Below are 15,837 nucleotides of genomic sequence, written 5' to 3' on the forward strand. Positions count from 1 at the left end.
TTTGATGCATTTATGTATGTATGAATACATATAATATTTATTAAGTTGTTATAATTAAAAGCACAACACTAAATTGTGTTTGGTTATTTCTACGAAATTTAATTAAGAAATCTTTTTATTTTCGGAGGAGTTAAACGAGGGAGAAGATAAGTAATCTGATTTAGAATATAAAGTAGGTCAAATGATTTAATATCGGTTTTCTGAAACATTCGTGTTAAAATACCCATGTCAGTTGTATATCCACGCCGCAGCGCTATTTAAAGAACACGATCGATTCGGTAAGTAAGAAATAACTTCCTCGTCCGCCATTTTGTAATTTGGGTTGAACTACGACGGTAAGAATACATTTATATCCTTTTTAATTCATAAAATGACTTGTTAACAATAAAATAAATATTCACGTGGTCGTATACTCTCACGCTCGCTGCAAAACCAACAACATATATTGAAGTATTTAGTCGTTGCTAAGGAAATATTAGTACACATTGAATATTCGATGACCTGAAGAAACAAAATTTCTTCTAGTCAACACACTATTATGAACCTGAGTTTTTGTTTGCTGTTCAACTTGTTTTGGTTTTCGAACTTTTTTCATCTGAGCGTCACTGGTTAGATTTGTGTGGACGAAACGCACGTCTGGCGTATTAAATTTTAAACCTTGTGCCTTGTGTTAGCTATTATTCGTGTGTTTCTCTGTCCTATATGTTCTCCTATTTATTTGTATTGTAGTCCTGTCATTTTATGTACTTTATAGATTTAACCTACTCGGGTGAAGCATAGTCACTTTCTTCACTTCAATTTGTGTAGTTTTAAACCTTTGAGGACTGATATCAATGATCGGATTATTGATATTCGAATGCATTTCGTTTTTCAAAATGTTTCTTATCAACTTACAATTTGTACCTTAAGATTATTTTATATATATATGTGCTGTTGTTCACCTCATTGTTTTACATATAAAAAAAAAGAAATGGTATGATTGTCAATGAGAAAAAATCCTCCAGAAATCAAATGACGTAGAAATTAACAACTTAAGATAACCGTATGGTCATAAGCAATGAGCTAAAATTCATACATCTTTAGCAGCTATAAAGACCCCCAAAAATGACAAATATAAACCATTTTAAACGTGGCAAATGGGCTTCTTGTATGGACGTAGAGTTGTCTCATTGGCACTCAAACCACATCTGCCTATTTCTGATATATAAATAAAACAACGAAAGAAAGAAAATATAATATACAGCAATAAACGGCAATTGAATTACAGGCTTCTAACTTGGGACATGCACGTAATCATATTACGTTATCTTCATCAGGATCGCATAAAACAGATTTTTGTAAGCAAAGGCTGTTTAAAGAAATTCATATAGCAATGAAATATTTGATGATGTGTTATCATTCCAGCACCCTGGACTTTTTAACCGGATTTTTGTGACAAAAATGTCGGTTATTAAATTGGGGATGCTCTGCGGGCGGGCGGCAGGGCGGGCGGGCGGGCGGTCGGGCGGGCGGCAATCAAATGTTGTCCGTGCATTAACTCATGAACCGTTCAACCAAAGCTTTTAAAATTTTAATATGTTGTTACTGACAACTAAATGAAGGTCAAGTTCAATAATGGCCATTTTGACGTTCAGGAGTTATGGTTCTTGAAAGATTGAAAAATGGCGTTTCCAGTCGTGTCCGTGCATTTACGCATGAACTGTTCTACCAAAGCTTCCCAAATTTTAATATGTTGTTACTGGTGAAAAAATGGAGGTCAAGTTCAATAATGACGATTTTGACTTTTACCGTTCAGGAGTTATGGTTCTTGAAAGATTGAAAAATAGTGTTTCCAGTCGTGTCCGCGCATTTTCTCATGAACCATTCAACCAAAGCTTTTTCCAAATTTTAATATATTGTAACTGATGACAAAATAGAGGTCAAGTTCAATAATGACGATTTTGACTTTTACCGTTCAGGAGTTATGGTTCTTGAAAGATCCTAAAATGGTGTTTCCATTCATGTTGTTGCATTTTCTCACAAACCATTCAATCTAAGCTTTTCAAATTTTTAATATGTTGATACTGATGACAAAATAGAGATCAAATTTGATATTGACGATTTTCACTTTCACCAATCATCAGTAATGGTTCTTGTGATATTGCCAGGACACAAATAAATGCTAATAAATCCGGTTTGCTGTCGTTGTGACAGCCTCTTGTTATTCAGTCTCATAGATTTACATTTCTGAATGGTCCAACGTTTTACATTATGGTTTTTATACGACCGCAAAATTTGAAAAATTTTCGTCGTATATTGCTATCACGTTGGCGTCGTCGTCTGCGTCGTCGTCGTCGTCGTCCGAATACTTTTAGTTTTCGCACTCTAACTTTAGTAAAAGTGAATAGAAATCTGAAATTTTAACACAAAGTTTATGACCAAAAATTTTTGATCCCAAAATTTAAGGAATTAGGGGCCAAAAAGGGCTAAAATAAGCATATTCTTTTTTTTCGCACAGTAACTTTAGTTTAAGTAAATAGAAATCTATGAAATTTTGACACAAGGTTTATAACCTCAAAAGGAAGGTTGGGATTGATTTTGTGAGTTTTGGTTTTAACAGTTTAGGAATTAGGGGCCAAAAGAGGTCCAAATAAACATTTTTCTTGGTTTTTAAGTAAATAGAAATTAATTGGAGTTATTTTTCTTTGTATAGAATAGTAGTTGAATCAACTTTTTTGCACCATAACTTTAGTATAAGTGAATGGAAATCTTTGAAATTTAATCAGAAGGTGTATGACCTCAAAAGAAAGATTGGTATTGATTTTGGGAGTTTTGATCCCAACATTTTAGGAATTAGGGCCAAAAAGGGGTCCAAATAAGCATTTTTTTTTGTTTTTTGCACCATAACTTTAGTAATAAGTAAATAGAAATCTATGAAATTTAAGCACAAGGTTTATGACCACAAAAGGAAGGTTGGTATTGATTTTGGAAGCTTTGGTCCTAACAGTTTAGGAATAAGTGGCCCAAAAGTACCGAAAATTAAACTTTGTTTAATTTCATCAAAAATTGAATAATTGGGGTTCTTTGATATGCCGAATCTAACTGTGTTTGAAGATTCTTAATTTTTTGGTATCGTTTTCAAATTGGTCTACATTAAGGTCCAAAGGGTCCAAAATTAAACTTAGTTTGATTTTGACAAAAAACGAATCCTTGAGGTTCTTTGATATGCTGAATCTAAAAATGTACTTAGAATTTTGATTATTGGCCCAGTTTTCAACCTGGTCAAAATGGGGTTCTTTGATATGCCAAATCTAACTGTGTATGTAGATTCCTAATTTTTGGTCCCGTTTTCAAATTGGTCTACATTAAAGTCCAACGGGTCCAAAATCAAACTTAGTTTGATTTTGACAAAAAATGAATTCTTGGGGTTCTTTGATATGCTGAATCCAAACATGTACTTAGATTTTTTTATTATGGGCCCAGTTTTCAAGTTGGTCTAAATCAGGATCTAAAATTATTATATCAATTTTTCTCATTTAAATTTCATAAATAAAAAGAAATTTCATCAAACATTTTTTTGAGAGGATTAATATTCAACAGCATAGTGAATTGCTCAAAGGCAAAACAAAAATTTTAAGTTCATTAGACCACATTCATTCTGTGTCAGAAACCTATGCTGTGTCAACTATTTAATCACAATCCAAATTTAGAGCTGTATCCAGCTTGAATGTTGTGTCCATACTTGCCCCAACCGTTCAGGGTTCAACCTCTGTGGTCGTATATAGCTGCGCCCTGCGGAGCATCTTGTTCAATATTTGATTGATCATTTTTAACACCCTGGACTTCGCTCTTTAATCAGTCTCCACGGTCTCAAAGATTTATATTTCTTTACGGTCATACGTTGTACATGATATACTCACTTAATGCTCTTTCAATATTTAAATGATATAGGGTAAAACTCTTTGAATTCCTATCTGCACGAACAATTTTAGTGTCAATATATAAAGAAATTTTAATGTACGTTTGACCAAAACGTGATTGCAACATTGTAAGGACAAAGTCTTGTGTTTATGCTATATCCCGTGTAACCGTCACTTATGATCATTTATGGTGGGGTTCGTGTTGTTTATTCTTTAGTTTTCTAGTTTGTCTGATTGACTTTTTCATCTTTAGCCATGGCGTTGTCAGTGTATTTTCGATTTATGAGTTTGACTGTCCCTTTGATATCTTTCGTCCTTCTTTTATGAAACCTTTTCGTTTAGAATTAACTTGTGTATGGTTAAATTTCATTATTTATTTTTGGATGATCGTATATATTTATTAATAAGTTGTTATAACTAAAAACGATCTTGTAACGATTGCACAATACTAAATTGTGTTTGTTTGTTTCTACGAAATGTAATTAAGATTATTTTTATTTTCGGAGGAGTGAAACGAGGGAGAAGGTAATCAATCTGATTAAGAGTATAAAGTAGGTCAAATGATTTAATACCAGTTTTCTGAAACTAAAATTAAACATACGTGTTAAACTACCTGTGTCCATTGTATATCCACGCTGCTATTTAAAGAACTCAATCGATTCGGTACGTTATACATAACTTCCACGTTGGACATTTTGTAATTTGGGTTGAACAATGACGGTAAGAATACATTAATCCCTTTTTTAATTCATAACATGACTTTTTAACAATAGAAAAATTATTCACGTGATTTTATACCCTCACACTGGCTTTAAAACAACAACCTATTGAAGTATTTAGTCGTTGCTAAGGAAATATACTAGTAAACATTGAATATACGATGACCTGAAGAATCAAATCTCTTCCAGTCAACACAATTAATAGTTGGTATGCACCTACTGAGTTTTGGTTGATTTCTTGTCTTCACTAAGTGTAGTTTTTTGTTGAGCCTGCAACTTTTGTCGCAGAAAGCTCGACATAGGGATAGTGATCCGGCGGCGGCGGCGGCAGCGATGTTAGCTTACAACTTAAAAGCTTTATATTTTAGGAGGTGGAAGACCTGGATGCATCATACTTTGTATACGAATGCCTCATGTTACGAAGTTTCCTTAAGTCACTTGTCCAATGTCCTTGACCTCATTTTCATGGTTCAGTGACTCACTTGAAAAAAAAGTTAAGATGTTTTGTAATGTTAAATTCTCTCTTATTATAAGTAATAGGATAACTATATTTGGTATGTGCGTTCCTTGCACGGTCCTGATGTCCGTCAGACATTTTTACACTTGACCTCGACCTCATTTCATGGATCAGTGAACAAGGTTAAGTTTTGGTAGTTATGTCCATATCTCAGATACTATAAGCAATAGGTCTAGTATATTTGGTGTATGGAAGCACTGTAAGGTGTACATGTCCAACTGGCAGGTGTCATTTGACCTTCACCTCATTTTCATGGTTCTGTGGTTATAGTTAAGTTTTTGTGTTTTGGTCTTTTTTTCTTATACTGTATGCAATTAGTCTTCTATATTTGGTTTATGGAATGATTGTAGGGTGTACATGTCTAGCTGGCAGGTATCATCTGACCTTGACCTCATTTTCATGGTTCAGTGGTCAAATTATGTTTTTGAGTCTTTTTTTTTTTTTTTATCTAACACTGTATGCAATAGGTCAACTATATTTGGTGTATGGAAATATTTTATGACCTATATCATGTATATGTTAGTCGCGCAGGTTTAATTTGATCTTGACCTCATTTTCACGGTTCATTGCTAAGTGTTAAGTTTTTGTGTTTTGGTCTGTTTTTCTTAATCTATAAGCAATAATTAAACTATATATTGTAAGGAAGAATTGTTAGCTGTACATGTCTTCTGGCATGGTTCATCTGACCATGACCCAATTTTTATGGTTCATGGGTCAATGTTTAGTTTCTTGGTTAATGTTACATTTGTAAGTGTATGTGACGGTTGTAATTAAGAATTGAATGCTTCTTTTTGTAAATTTATTAGGTGGTAAAAGCGTTGACCGAAGTACATTTTGTATGAAGCGCGGAAGCGCTTCATTCTAAAAATGTACGCACGGTCAACGCTTTTACAACCCTATAAAGTTTCAAAAAGAAGTATTCAATACTTATAATTACATTTTTTAAGCTAAAATCATGAAAACACGATTTTTATCCAGTTTTATTTAATTCACCTGTGCACTTTTTTGTGGGACCTCGTGTCATCATGCATGATAAATGTTATTGTCTGATGCAATTGTTTACGGAATAACATGTTAGCCAATCAGAATAACGTATTATAATGAAACTTACATCTAATGTAATTATTAAAGCTTTAAATTTAGGACTATCAACATAATAACAATGATTAGTAAAGAAGGCGAGACATTTCAGTGTGTGCACTCTTGTTAAACAAACCATACTTTGAAACTGTTTTAAAACTTAATTTTTTAAAAGTTTTTCGTATTTATTTTAACTTCTGACCAAATCCATAGAAAATGTCCCTCGTCTGTGGTCGTTGTTCTTTATTTTTTTTAACAGAATCTTCACCTCTGGATCAGAAAAGGCTAATTTGTCAAACTTTGCAAAAATGGTTATTAGGGAAGTTGTATCCAATGACCCCACGTGTCAACCAATACTTCAGATTTGGTTTAGGATAAAACCTAGGAGTAAAATGCAAGTTTATCTTGAAACTTCTTGACTAGAAAATATATTTGAATTGATGATACCTAGGTATCAATCATGAGGTGTTGCCCTTAAATGAGTTATTGCCCTTAAACGACTTTAATAAGCAAAACATGATAAGAAAGACAAGATCTGCAATTAAGTTAAAACCCGATATTGTTTGTCGACTCCTTTTAGAGTTAATTTTCATTGGTGTGTTTCTTGTCCATGATATTTTGTGTTTTTAGTCTTTACCTTAAAACTACTTGTACAATAGACAGTTAAAACTTTAACAAGCAAAACATGACTAGCAAGACAAGATCTGCAATTATATTCAAATTCGAAATTTATTGGAGTAAATAAACTCTTAGTTCCCTTTAATGTTTTTGTTGCCCATTTTTTCGTTTTTGTCTTTTATCTTTAAACTGTAATAGAAAGACAAAACTTAAATAAACAAAACAAAAAAACAGGAAAACAAGATCTACAATTCAATTTAAGGCTGAAATCACCAATCGTCTCCGTAATGGAGTAATTGGTCTGTAATGACTCTTTTAACCAGTGTGTGTGTAATTGTCTTTATTTTGAAAACTGTTAAAGACAGAGAGACTTAGAATTGACTAAAACAATGAAATCAACAAATAATTCAACATGTCTTAAATCGTCTGATGACTGTTTGTTTGATGTGGCTTCTCCTTAATGACAATTTTTTTACCATATTTTTGCGAAGTTTTTTAAGACAGATAGTCACTCAAATAAATAAAAAATAAACAGAATATAAGTCCTATTATCATATCTCATTATGCATTTTCTGTATAAAAACAAAGCAGAATATTTTTACTATTTGGACGACATTGCCTGCAAAAAAAATATTACTAACCAGTTAAAAGTTTAAAAATAGTCTTTTCCGGGAAATCGTCTGACTTTTTTTTCATATTTGCATTGACACCGTCAAATGGTCATGACGTCAATATGGAATATAGATTAGTAAAAATTTTAACGTGCGCTTCAAATTAAAAAAATGATGGGTTAACAAAAATATATCATTTGGAACAGTTGTAAATGTGACAAAACAAATAGATTATCTAAATATTGTCATGAAATATATGGAAGTTTCTTTCTGAAAAATAAAAGAAGTAGTTACTGTTTGTTCGGACAATAGCAAGTTCATTGTAAACCATCGATGGTACTACTTCCCTCTGCTTATCACAGGGAAGTTGTCCTTGCCTCGGGGTACAATATATATTATCAATGATGCACACATACATGTGAGTGACACTGGCTCTCTAGAGTCTCCAGTTACATTAACGATCAATATTCTATACTCTACTTTTACAGATGTGTAAGATACACGTTAACCTAGAAGGAAATCATCACTGATATATGAAGAAGTAAAGTCAACGTAAGAAATATTTTATATTTTAAATGAGACCAGATATATATGGTTTCTGTTCTAGGGAAAACGGTACTATTATATTTTCCCAGTATTATGTTGGCCTTTTGTGTATCCAAGACAGGTGAAGGAAGTCAACCTAGGAGCGCTGTGATTGGGTGTAAGGGTACAATATATTTTTTCATTTAGCTATGAATAACTGCAGTGTGTAAATTTACAATATAAATTTTGAAACCTATTGAAATATTTTCTAGAAAATCATTCGAAAAGACTTCTAAAATTTCATATTTTTTTTTAGTAAAATGACGGTGGGCATGGATAAAATAAACAAGTTACGTCGGAAGTTGGTCATGAGACTATTTGGCTTCTATACTATTAAACGAGAAGACCTCATTTTGTGTGTCGCTTCTCTTCCTTCCACGATAAATTTATCCTCATGTTTCTATGTTCTATAGGTAACATGCAAAGTCGCATTTGACATCCATTCTTATAATTATTCAGATTGAGTTATTTTTGGAGAAAAACGACAAAGAAAGAGTCCGGATATTGATTCCATCGTCAAACTGACTTTTAGTCAGACGAGACTTTCTGTTTGGAACATGCATAAGAACAACCAATCGTATAATAGATAACAAAAAAGAAAAAAATAAGAAGCCAATCAGAGCGTTCTCCATATCCTGGTGTTTAGATCGCAAGAATTACAACTATTATACCACAATTATTTTTCGCGTTTATCTACATGTAAACTAAGATAATACTACTAAGTTACTTTAATATATAGAGACTCTCTGTATTCTGTCAGTTTTCTTTGAAATGTTTACTATTTAAGGGGTCATACCAGTTGCATATATATTCAAATAAGTTAAACATGTGAAAACAAGAATGTGTCCCGGCATAGTAAACGGATGCCTTCATTAAACACTACTTCGACCAAAAACTTAAACCTGAAGCGGGACAGACGGATGGACGAACAAACGAACGAACACACGCACGGATAAACTAGAAAACATAATGCCCATAAATGGAAAATGAAAAAATATTGTAAAGTAGGGTACAGATTAGAGGGAGGCATGATTTTTTTCGCGACGTCGGGATCGGGGAATATATTCGGGATTTCGGGATATAATTTCTGCATCTCGAGATTTCATGTTTTTAAGCCCGGGATTTCAGGATTATGACCCCTCCAACCAACCCTCAAATTAGCCTTAGTCGGTCTTAGTCTGACAAGATTCATATCCTACCATCGGCATGTTAATGCTCTCAAAAGAAAAAGCACTGATGGATTGTCCAGGGAGAGGGCTTTTGATACCATTTATGAAATTCTCCATACATAATATATTTTACAAAAAATCATCCTACGTTCACACGCTGTATATGCCCGCGATTTCGCGGTGTGTTCAATTTTTAAAACAAAATAATAAAGTACTAACACCACACATAACTGTTTTATCCAAGTTTATATTATAAAAAGTGGTATATTTAAAAAATTGTAGTATTGTCGCCTATGGCAGAATGAATAGTACCGTTTTCTCTCTAGAAGGATACTGCTGATCAAATATCAACTATATATTGTATCGTTGTCAACATAATTTGATAAGTATGATCTTGTTTAAAGTCATATAAAACCAGTGACTGGTAAAAAATCACTTTTATCCAATTCATGAACCAATGCATGTAGATGTTACAGGCATTTTCTAAATTGATGCATTTTGTAAAATGCCTGAAAACTTTAGACATTTTCTAAAATGACTATTTTTTCTCTGGAAAAAATGATAGGCATTTTGTAATAGGGATTTTACAGAATGCCTGAAATTAACTTAAAGAATGAACTGTTAAAAAAAAATTAAATGCTTTGAACACTGACACTGGAGCAGTTTTATTATGCTGAATTAAAAAAAGAAGAGTAAAAATATCAAGAATACATTTTACTAATGTATTCCAAATTCACACAAGCACAGAATCGACAATTATGAATTATTTCTGAAAATGTTTGAATAACAAAACATCACATAATTGTCAAATACATTGATCAACGCAAAAATCTTTTTTTGGCACTTCGATCAAATTTGGAGAAACCTGGATTATCCTTTATTAAGCAATTTCATTACCATTTCTGACAAAACACTTAACATTCAACAACATTGGGTTGCGCAATTAGCACACACGTCACACATGAACATATTCTTTTTCGTATGCTTCAATTAAGAAGATTCAAAGTACATTATCATGGTTATAAAAAAGAAGATGTGGTATGATTACCAATGAAACAACTCTCCACAAGGGACCAAATGACACAGAAATTAACAACTATAGATCACCGTACGGCCTTCAACAATGAGCAAAGCATATACCGCAGAATCAGCTATAAAAGACCCCCAAATGACAAATATAAAACGATTCAAACGAGAAAACTAACGGCCTAGTTTATGAATTAAAAATGAATGAACAGCAAATATGTAATACACAAACAAACGAAAACGTACAACTGTTAGTTTGACTTGTATTTTTTAGTTTGTAGCTTTTAACTTACTGAATCAGATCTGCCCGTAATTTCTGTCCTTTATCCAAATTAATCCACTGCAGAAATAACCCAAATGCATTATATCCAAATCATTCTCGTCTTAGAAATGCAATATTGGCTACTGAACGCAAACAATCAGTCATTTGTATAAACAAACCTCCTTTGCTCTGGACGTTCTAAAGAATCGTTTGGAAAGTTCTATTAAAGAACAGTTTGGCCTCCTGTCATTTTAAGAAATAATCATAAATTCACTATCTGATATCCATTACTTATCTTATTTGCAAGATATTGTGTTTGTGTCTACTTTTGTCATATGTCTCAATGAAATCTTCTACAAATTACCTGAAACTGAACAGGCAATTTGTTGAATTTTGTTTAAAAATTTCTGTCATTTTACAAAATGACTAGGTATTTTAGTCATTTTGTATAATGCCTGTCAAAGTAAGGCATTTTATAAATTGCCTGAAAATTTAGTTGTTTTACCTATTGCCTGAATATAGAAAATGCCTGTACCGTAACATATATATAACAAACTTCACTGGGGTAAAGCTGATGACCGTAACTGCATTCACGGTCATCCCAAGATGTCGGATGAAAAATTAGGTCAGTATTTGCATTGTCTGTTTAAGTTTTTCTAAAGCATTTTCTTCACAAAACATACATTGGTACGATGTAAATGTATAAAAGAATCACACGGAAATCACATATTACTACCGAGAAATGTGTACGAAACAGGAAATTGGATTTAAAAAAATCGCTAAGATGACCGTAAATCGTAAGTAAAATATTTTCAAGATGACCGTAACATAAAACAAGGATGACCGTGATTGGTAAAAAGATGACCGTAATTTGTAAAGGATGACCGTAATTTATAAATGATGACCATCGATTCTAACAGATATCTGTATTTGTATTACCTTTTTTGTATCAAATAATTAATTGTGTTGGTATAAAACGTATTTATAAGACTACATTATCCTATAGGTAATAATAAGACTTGCTTCAAATACATAGTTCACCAACTGTATTAAATCGTATCCGAATGAAAGAGGAATCTTGCTAGCTTTGAACATGAGCTATCTTGTAAACAATGTGCTTACTATGTAAACATTTTAACCTGCCTGTAACTTATAACCAAAGGAAACAGGTGTATATATGTTTCACCTGCTTTGCACGATAGTGTTGCATATATATTATTGGGCACCCGTAAAAAATCTAAATTATACAAGTGAAAACCAAATTATAAATTTAGAAGAACTAACTATAGCATTCAAAAGATGTTCCTCCAATTTTAAAGTCAGTGGCGATTATGTCCAAGAAGGGTGTCCAACGGAATTAAAAATTAACTTTATTAGGTCGTTAGTTTTCTCGTTTGAATTTCTTTTACATTGTTATTTAGGGGGCCTTTTATACTGACTATGCGGTATGTAAAGTTTGCTCATTGATGAAGACCGTCCGGTGACCTATAGTATATCTTACAGCACCGTCCCTTGAATTGGTGTCTCCTATACAGATGAACAAATTTATTGTCATTTGTCTATTATAATATCTGTCACGTTATATAATTTTCAATGTTTGTTGCATATACTTTCATTATTGGTAATTGTATAAATGCCCGCTTTGGGACCCTGATTGGAAAAATAAAATATTTGATTTGTATTCCAATTTTAACGTTGTTATCAATAAATAATTTATTTTTTTTATGTTTTTTCTTCATAGACAGAAACAAAATATTACAGTCATTCTTTAAATATCTAATTATTTACGAGAAATATGCAATTTACTATTATCATTGTCATAAACTCTAAATACGGCAAATAGTTGAAAAGAAATTGATAAAACATATTTATAACTGATAAAAGAACCCCTATTGAGACAAACTCGACAAACAGTTATGAATACAAATATGAATATTTCTTAGAATTGACGGTCATCCTTTAAAAGTTACGGTCATCCTTAACAATTTACGGTCATCTTTTAACCAATTACGGTCAGCCTTGTTATGAATCACTAATCCGGTTACGGTCATCTCGATTACGATTTACGGTCATCCTAGCGAATTTTTCAAATTCAAATTCCCGTTTTATACACGTTCCTCGGTAGAGATTTGTGACTTCCGTGTGAATCTTTTATAAATTTACATCGTATCAAAGTATGCTTTGTAAAGAAAATGATGAAGAAACACCTTAACAGACAATAAAAAAACTGACCTAATTTTTCATCCGACATCTTGGGATGACCGTGAATGCAGTTACGGTCGTCAGCTTTACCCCAGTGAGACTTAATCTTCTGTGCACGATTTTATCATTTTTTACGCAAACGTATCGTAAAGTCGTCATTTTTTAGTTTTTTCTGTCTGTTATGATGTGAAAATATAGCAGGTAATCAATTGTCGTGTGTTAAAACCGTAGTTTACCGAGTGTCACCTTATAGAAAACAATCTACAAAGAAGCATGGATATTGAATAACATGTGCATTTTGTATCTTAATGTAGACAAATCAATTAATTTTCTTCAGAAACAAGTATATGTTCATAAGTTTTATAATGAAAACTATGCGTTTAGTTATGAATATCATATGCATTATTTTTGTTTAATTTGAGGTTTCATATGACTGTCATGAACTATTTGTACAAAATATTCAGTTTATAATATGATCTTTAAATTGATTTTTTGTAATATTATTAAGAACTAATATTTATTGAAAGAAGCTAATAGATAATGCAAAAGAAAAAGAAAAAGAAAAAATGGATCAAAATCTTTGACCAGAACTTTCAAGAAGCACGACCAGGCATTATTGCTTGATAACCGTTGTCCCTTACTTCCCCAAATTTTTTGATTCAAAATATTTGGACAACTTGAAGTAATTCTGTATACTATATAAAGCTTTCTTTTGTTTAGTCGTCAGCATGGCCGACATACCCAGAAAAGACTTAAATCTTATACTTAACAGCTCCAAACAATTTCACTAATCGAGTTGAAACCGATTGAATAGTTTATATAAGTTTCGCTATAAAGCAAATTTCACCGTAAGACCTTTACTAATGAGCAAAATCAATACTGCATAGAAAGCTACAAAAGGCTGAAACAAGACTTACATTTATCAATATGAAATACAGCAGTGTTATATAAATGTCAATAAGACAACTGTCCACCAGACACCACATACAGTAGATGTTAGGAAAATTCAAAGCGTAAAACATTCACCACTGAGAAAAAACACACCCCTATCAAAAGGCTCGAAAAAGACATAACGTATAACAATTCAAAACGAAATCCCGTTTGCACTTTTCTTTCCAACAATAAAAATCATTCGAAATATATTCAGTAGTCTTTTTTTTATTTTTTAGAATGACAGACAAAAAATTGTGTTCTGGATGTTTACGAGATGACGAAAAAATCGAGGCTGAAGCATGGTGTAATGACTGCCTAGAAGAAGTTTGTAAGACATGCGCAAAGGTACACAGAAAATTTAATACCACTTCACCAGGTCAGTAATCGTAGTTCTTCTATTCTGAAAATCAGTAAAGACTGTGATGTCCATACCGACCAAAGAACCACTCAGTTCTGTACCCAGCATGACAAGGTCATCTGTGATCTTTGTTTGTCCGACACCCATAAAAACTGTGATTCCATCATTTCCATAGATCGAGCAGCAAAAGGCGTTAAAAGTGGGACCGCCCTTGCAGATCTTAAGAGTAGAATCAATCATTTAAACGAAATGTTTCCTGAATTGTTGAAGTGTCAAACTAAAGATGAAAAAGAGTTTGATAGGCAAAGAGATAAATTCCTCCAACAGATATCTACCACCAGACAACAGATTAACAATCATCTAGATCAAATTGAAAAGGAAACCATAGACGAATTGAATAAACAGTTCAAAAAAATCAAACACAAAATGGATGAGGCAAAACATAAAACACAGAAAGGACTTGAGGCAGTAGCAACATGGATAGACGAACTGTCATCGATAGAAACCATCAGTAATGAAGTACTTTTATTTCAGACAATCAAATTTATGAATAATAAAACACACATAGAAGAAACCAATATTAACGAGCTCAATAAGCAACACAAAATAGAATTTGATCCATTTGATACAAACGATCTTCCCGTTGTACTTAAGTCTATAGGAAAGATTTCACTTACAGAAAATCAAATGCATATACCCGCATTACAGCACAATTCAAAACAAATACAAGAACCAGTTAAGTCAATGGAAGGCGAAATACAACGATCTTATTCGTTTCTAACATCAGTATTAGGATCAAAAGTTAAAATTAGTAAGGGTTGTTTTGTGTCCGGAAAGAGGCTTCTCTTGTCACATTACAACTCAAAACACATCTCTGTATGTGGATATGACGGGAATGGTGTACACATGATAACATTAGAACATGAACTACGGGATGTCGCTATGGTCGACGATAATCAGGCAATAGTTACTTTAAGTGATAAAGGATTCCAGATCTTAGATCTAACAACACTTACCTTAGGGAGATGTATCAAACCTGGAGGAAAAGGATGCTGTGCTGTGTCATGTAATAATGATCAGATATGGACGTTTAATGGAGGCTTAACTATTAGTCAGATTGATATCAGTGGTAATATACTACGTTATATAACAACAAAGAATAGGGTACATAACTTATGTATTGACAACAATGGCAACATTTACTATACTACAGGAAATGGGGCCGATAATAATGTATACCGTATAACACCTGACGGACAAGAGAGTTTATTCTTTAGTCATTCTGATCTCATTTTCCCATGGGTTATCGACGTAGATCACAAGGGCCATGTTTATGTAGGTGGAATGGGGTCTCAAAATATACATAGAATATCATCTGATGGAAAGGATCATCAAATCATACTGACAAAGGACGATGGAATAAATGGTGCATGGGATGTATGTTACAACAGAGAAACAAAACAACTTCTGGTTGTCAACGATTATAAAGAAAGTCTCGCCATGTATACATTACCCTAGATTTAGTTTCAATGCAGAGGATGTTATTACATATAATTTATAATGACTGATTATTATTTATTATAATTATTGGAAATGTGTTTGATACATTTGTAAATAACACTATTACGATAAAAAAAAAATGTATTTGTTATACATGTTATAAGACAGTTTGATATTTACACTATTAGTTGGTCAATTTATATTCACCACAATGTGAACTGTTAGTAGGGAATGTTGGTTTCCGATGGAACTAACACCCTGTATTTTTTATATTTATTTGTATTATAAATTTTATCTTGCTAATATTTTTGTTTTCAAATTAATCATTTTTTAATTGATATGATCTTTTAATAATAAT

General features: G+C 32.5%; 1 protein-coding gene and 1 long non-coding RNA gene across 3 annotated transcripts; both read left to right on the forward strand.

Annotated features, from left to right (window-relative positions):
* The first annotated feature begins 286 nt into the window (after positions 1-286).
* LOC134683069 (uncharacterized) lies at positions 287-13,984 on the forward strand. 2 transcript variants are annotated; one of them, XR_010100947.1, is made up of 3 exons: positions 287-335; positions 7,933-7,996; positions 13,858-13,978. It is a non-coding gene; the product is annotated as an uncharacterized LOC134683069 (long non-coding RNA). The 2 variants fall into 2 exon arrangements; XR_010100948.1 differs by lacking the exon at positions 287-335 and adding an exon at positions 4,527-4,619 and having other exon boundaries at positions 13,858-13,984.
* A 244-nt stretch (positions 13,985-14,228) lies between these two features.
* LOC134684723 (uncharacterized) lies at positions 14,229-15,497 on the forward strand. The gene has a single exon (XM_063544031.1). It carries the CDS (start codon positions 14,229-14,231, stop codon positions 15,495-15,497), a length of 1,269 nt encoding a protein of 422 aa, XP_063400101.1.
* Positions 15,498-15,837: the final 340 nt, after the last annotated feature.

This window comes from Mytilus trossulus, chromosome 9 (assembly GCF_036588685.1).
Source record: "Mytilus trossulus isolate FHL-02 chromosome 9, PNRI_Mtr1.1.1.hap1, whole genome shotgun sequence".
Lineage (NCBI taxonomy): Eukaryota > Metazoa > Mollusca > Bivalvia > Mytilida > Mytilidae > Mytilus > Mytilus trossulus.

Bases quoted from the DNA above. Each gene is read 5' to 3' on its own strand.
- LOC134684723 (XM_063544031.1), top strand. From the start codon at position 14,229: ATGTTTCCTGAATTGTTGAAGTGTCAAACTAAAGATGAAAAAGAGTTT.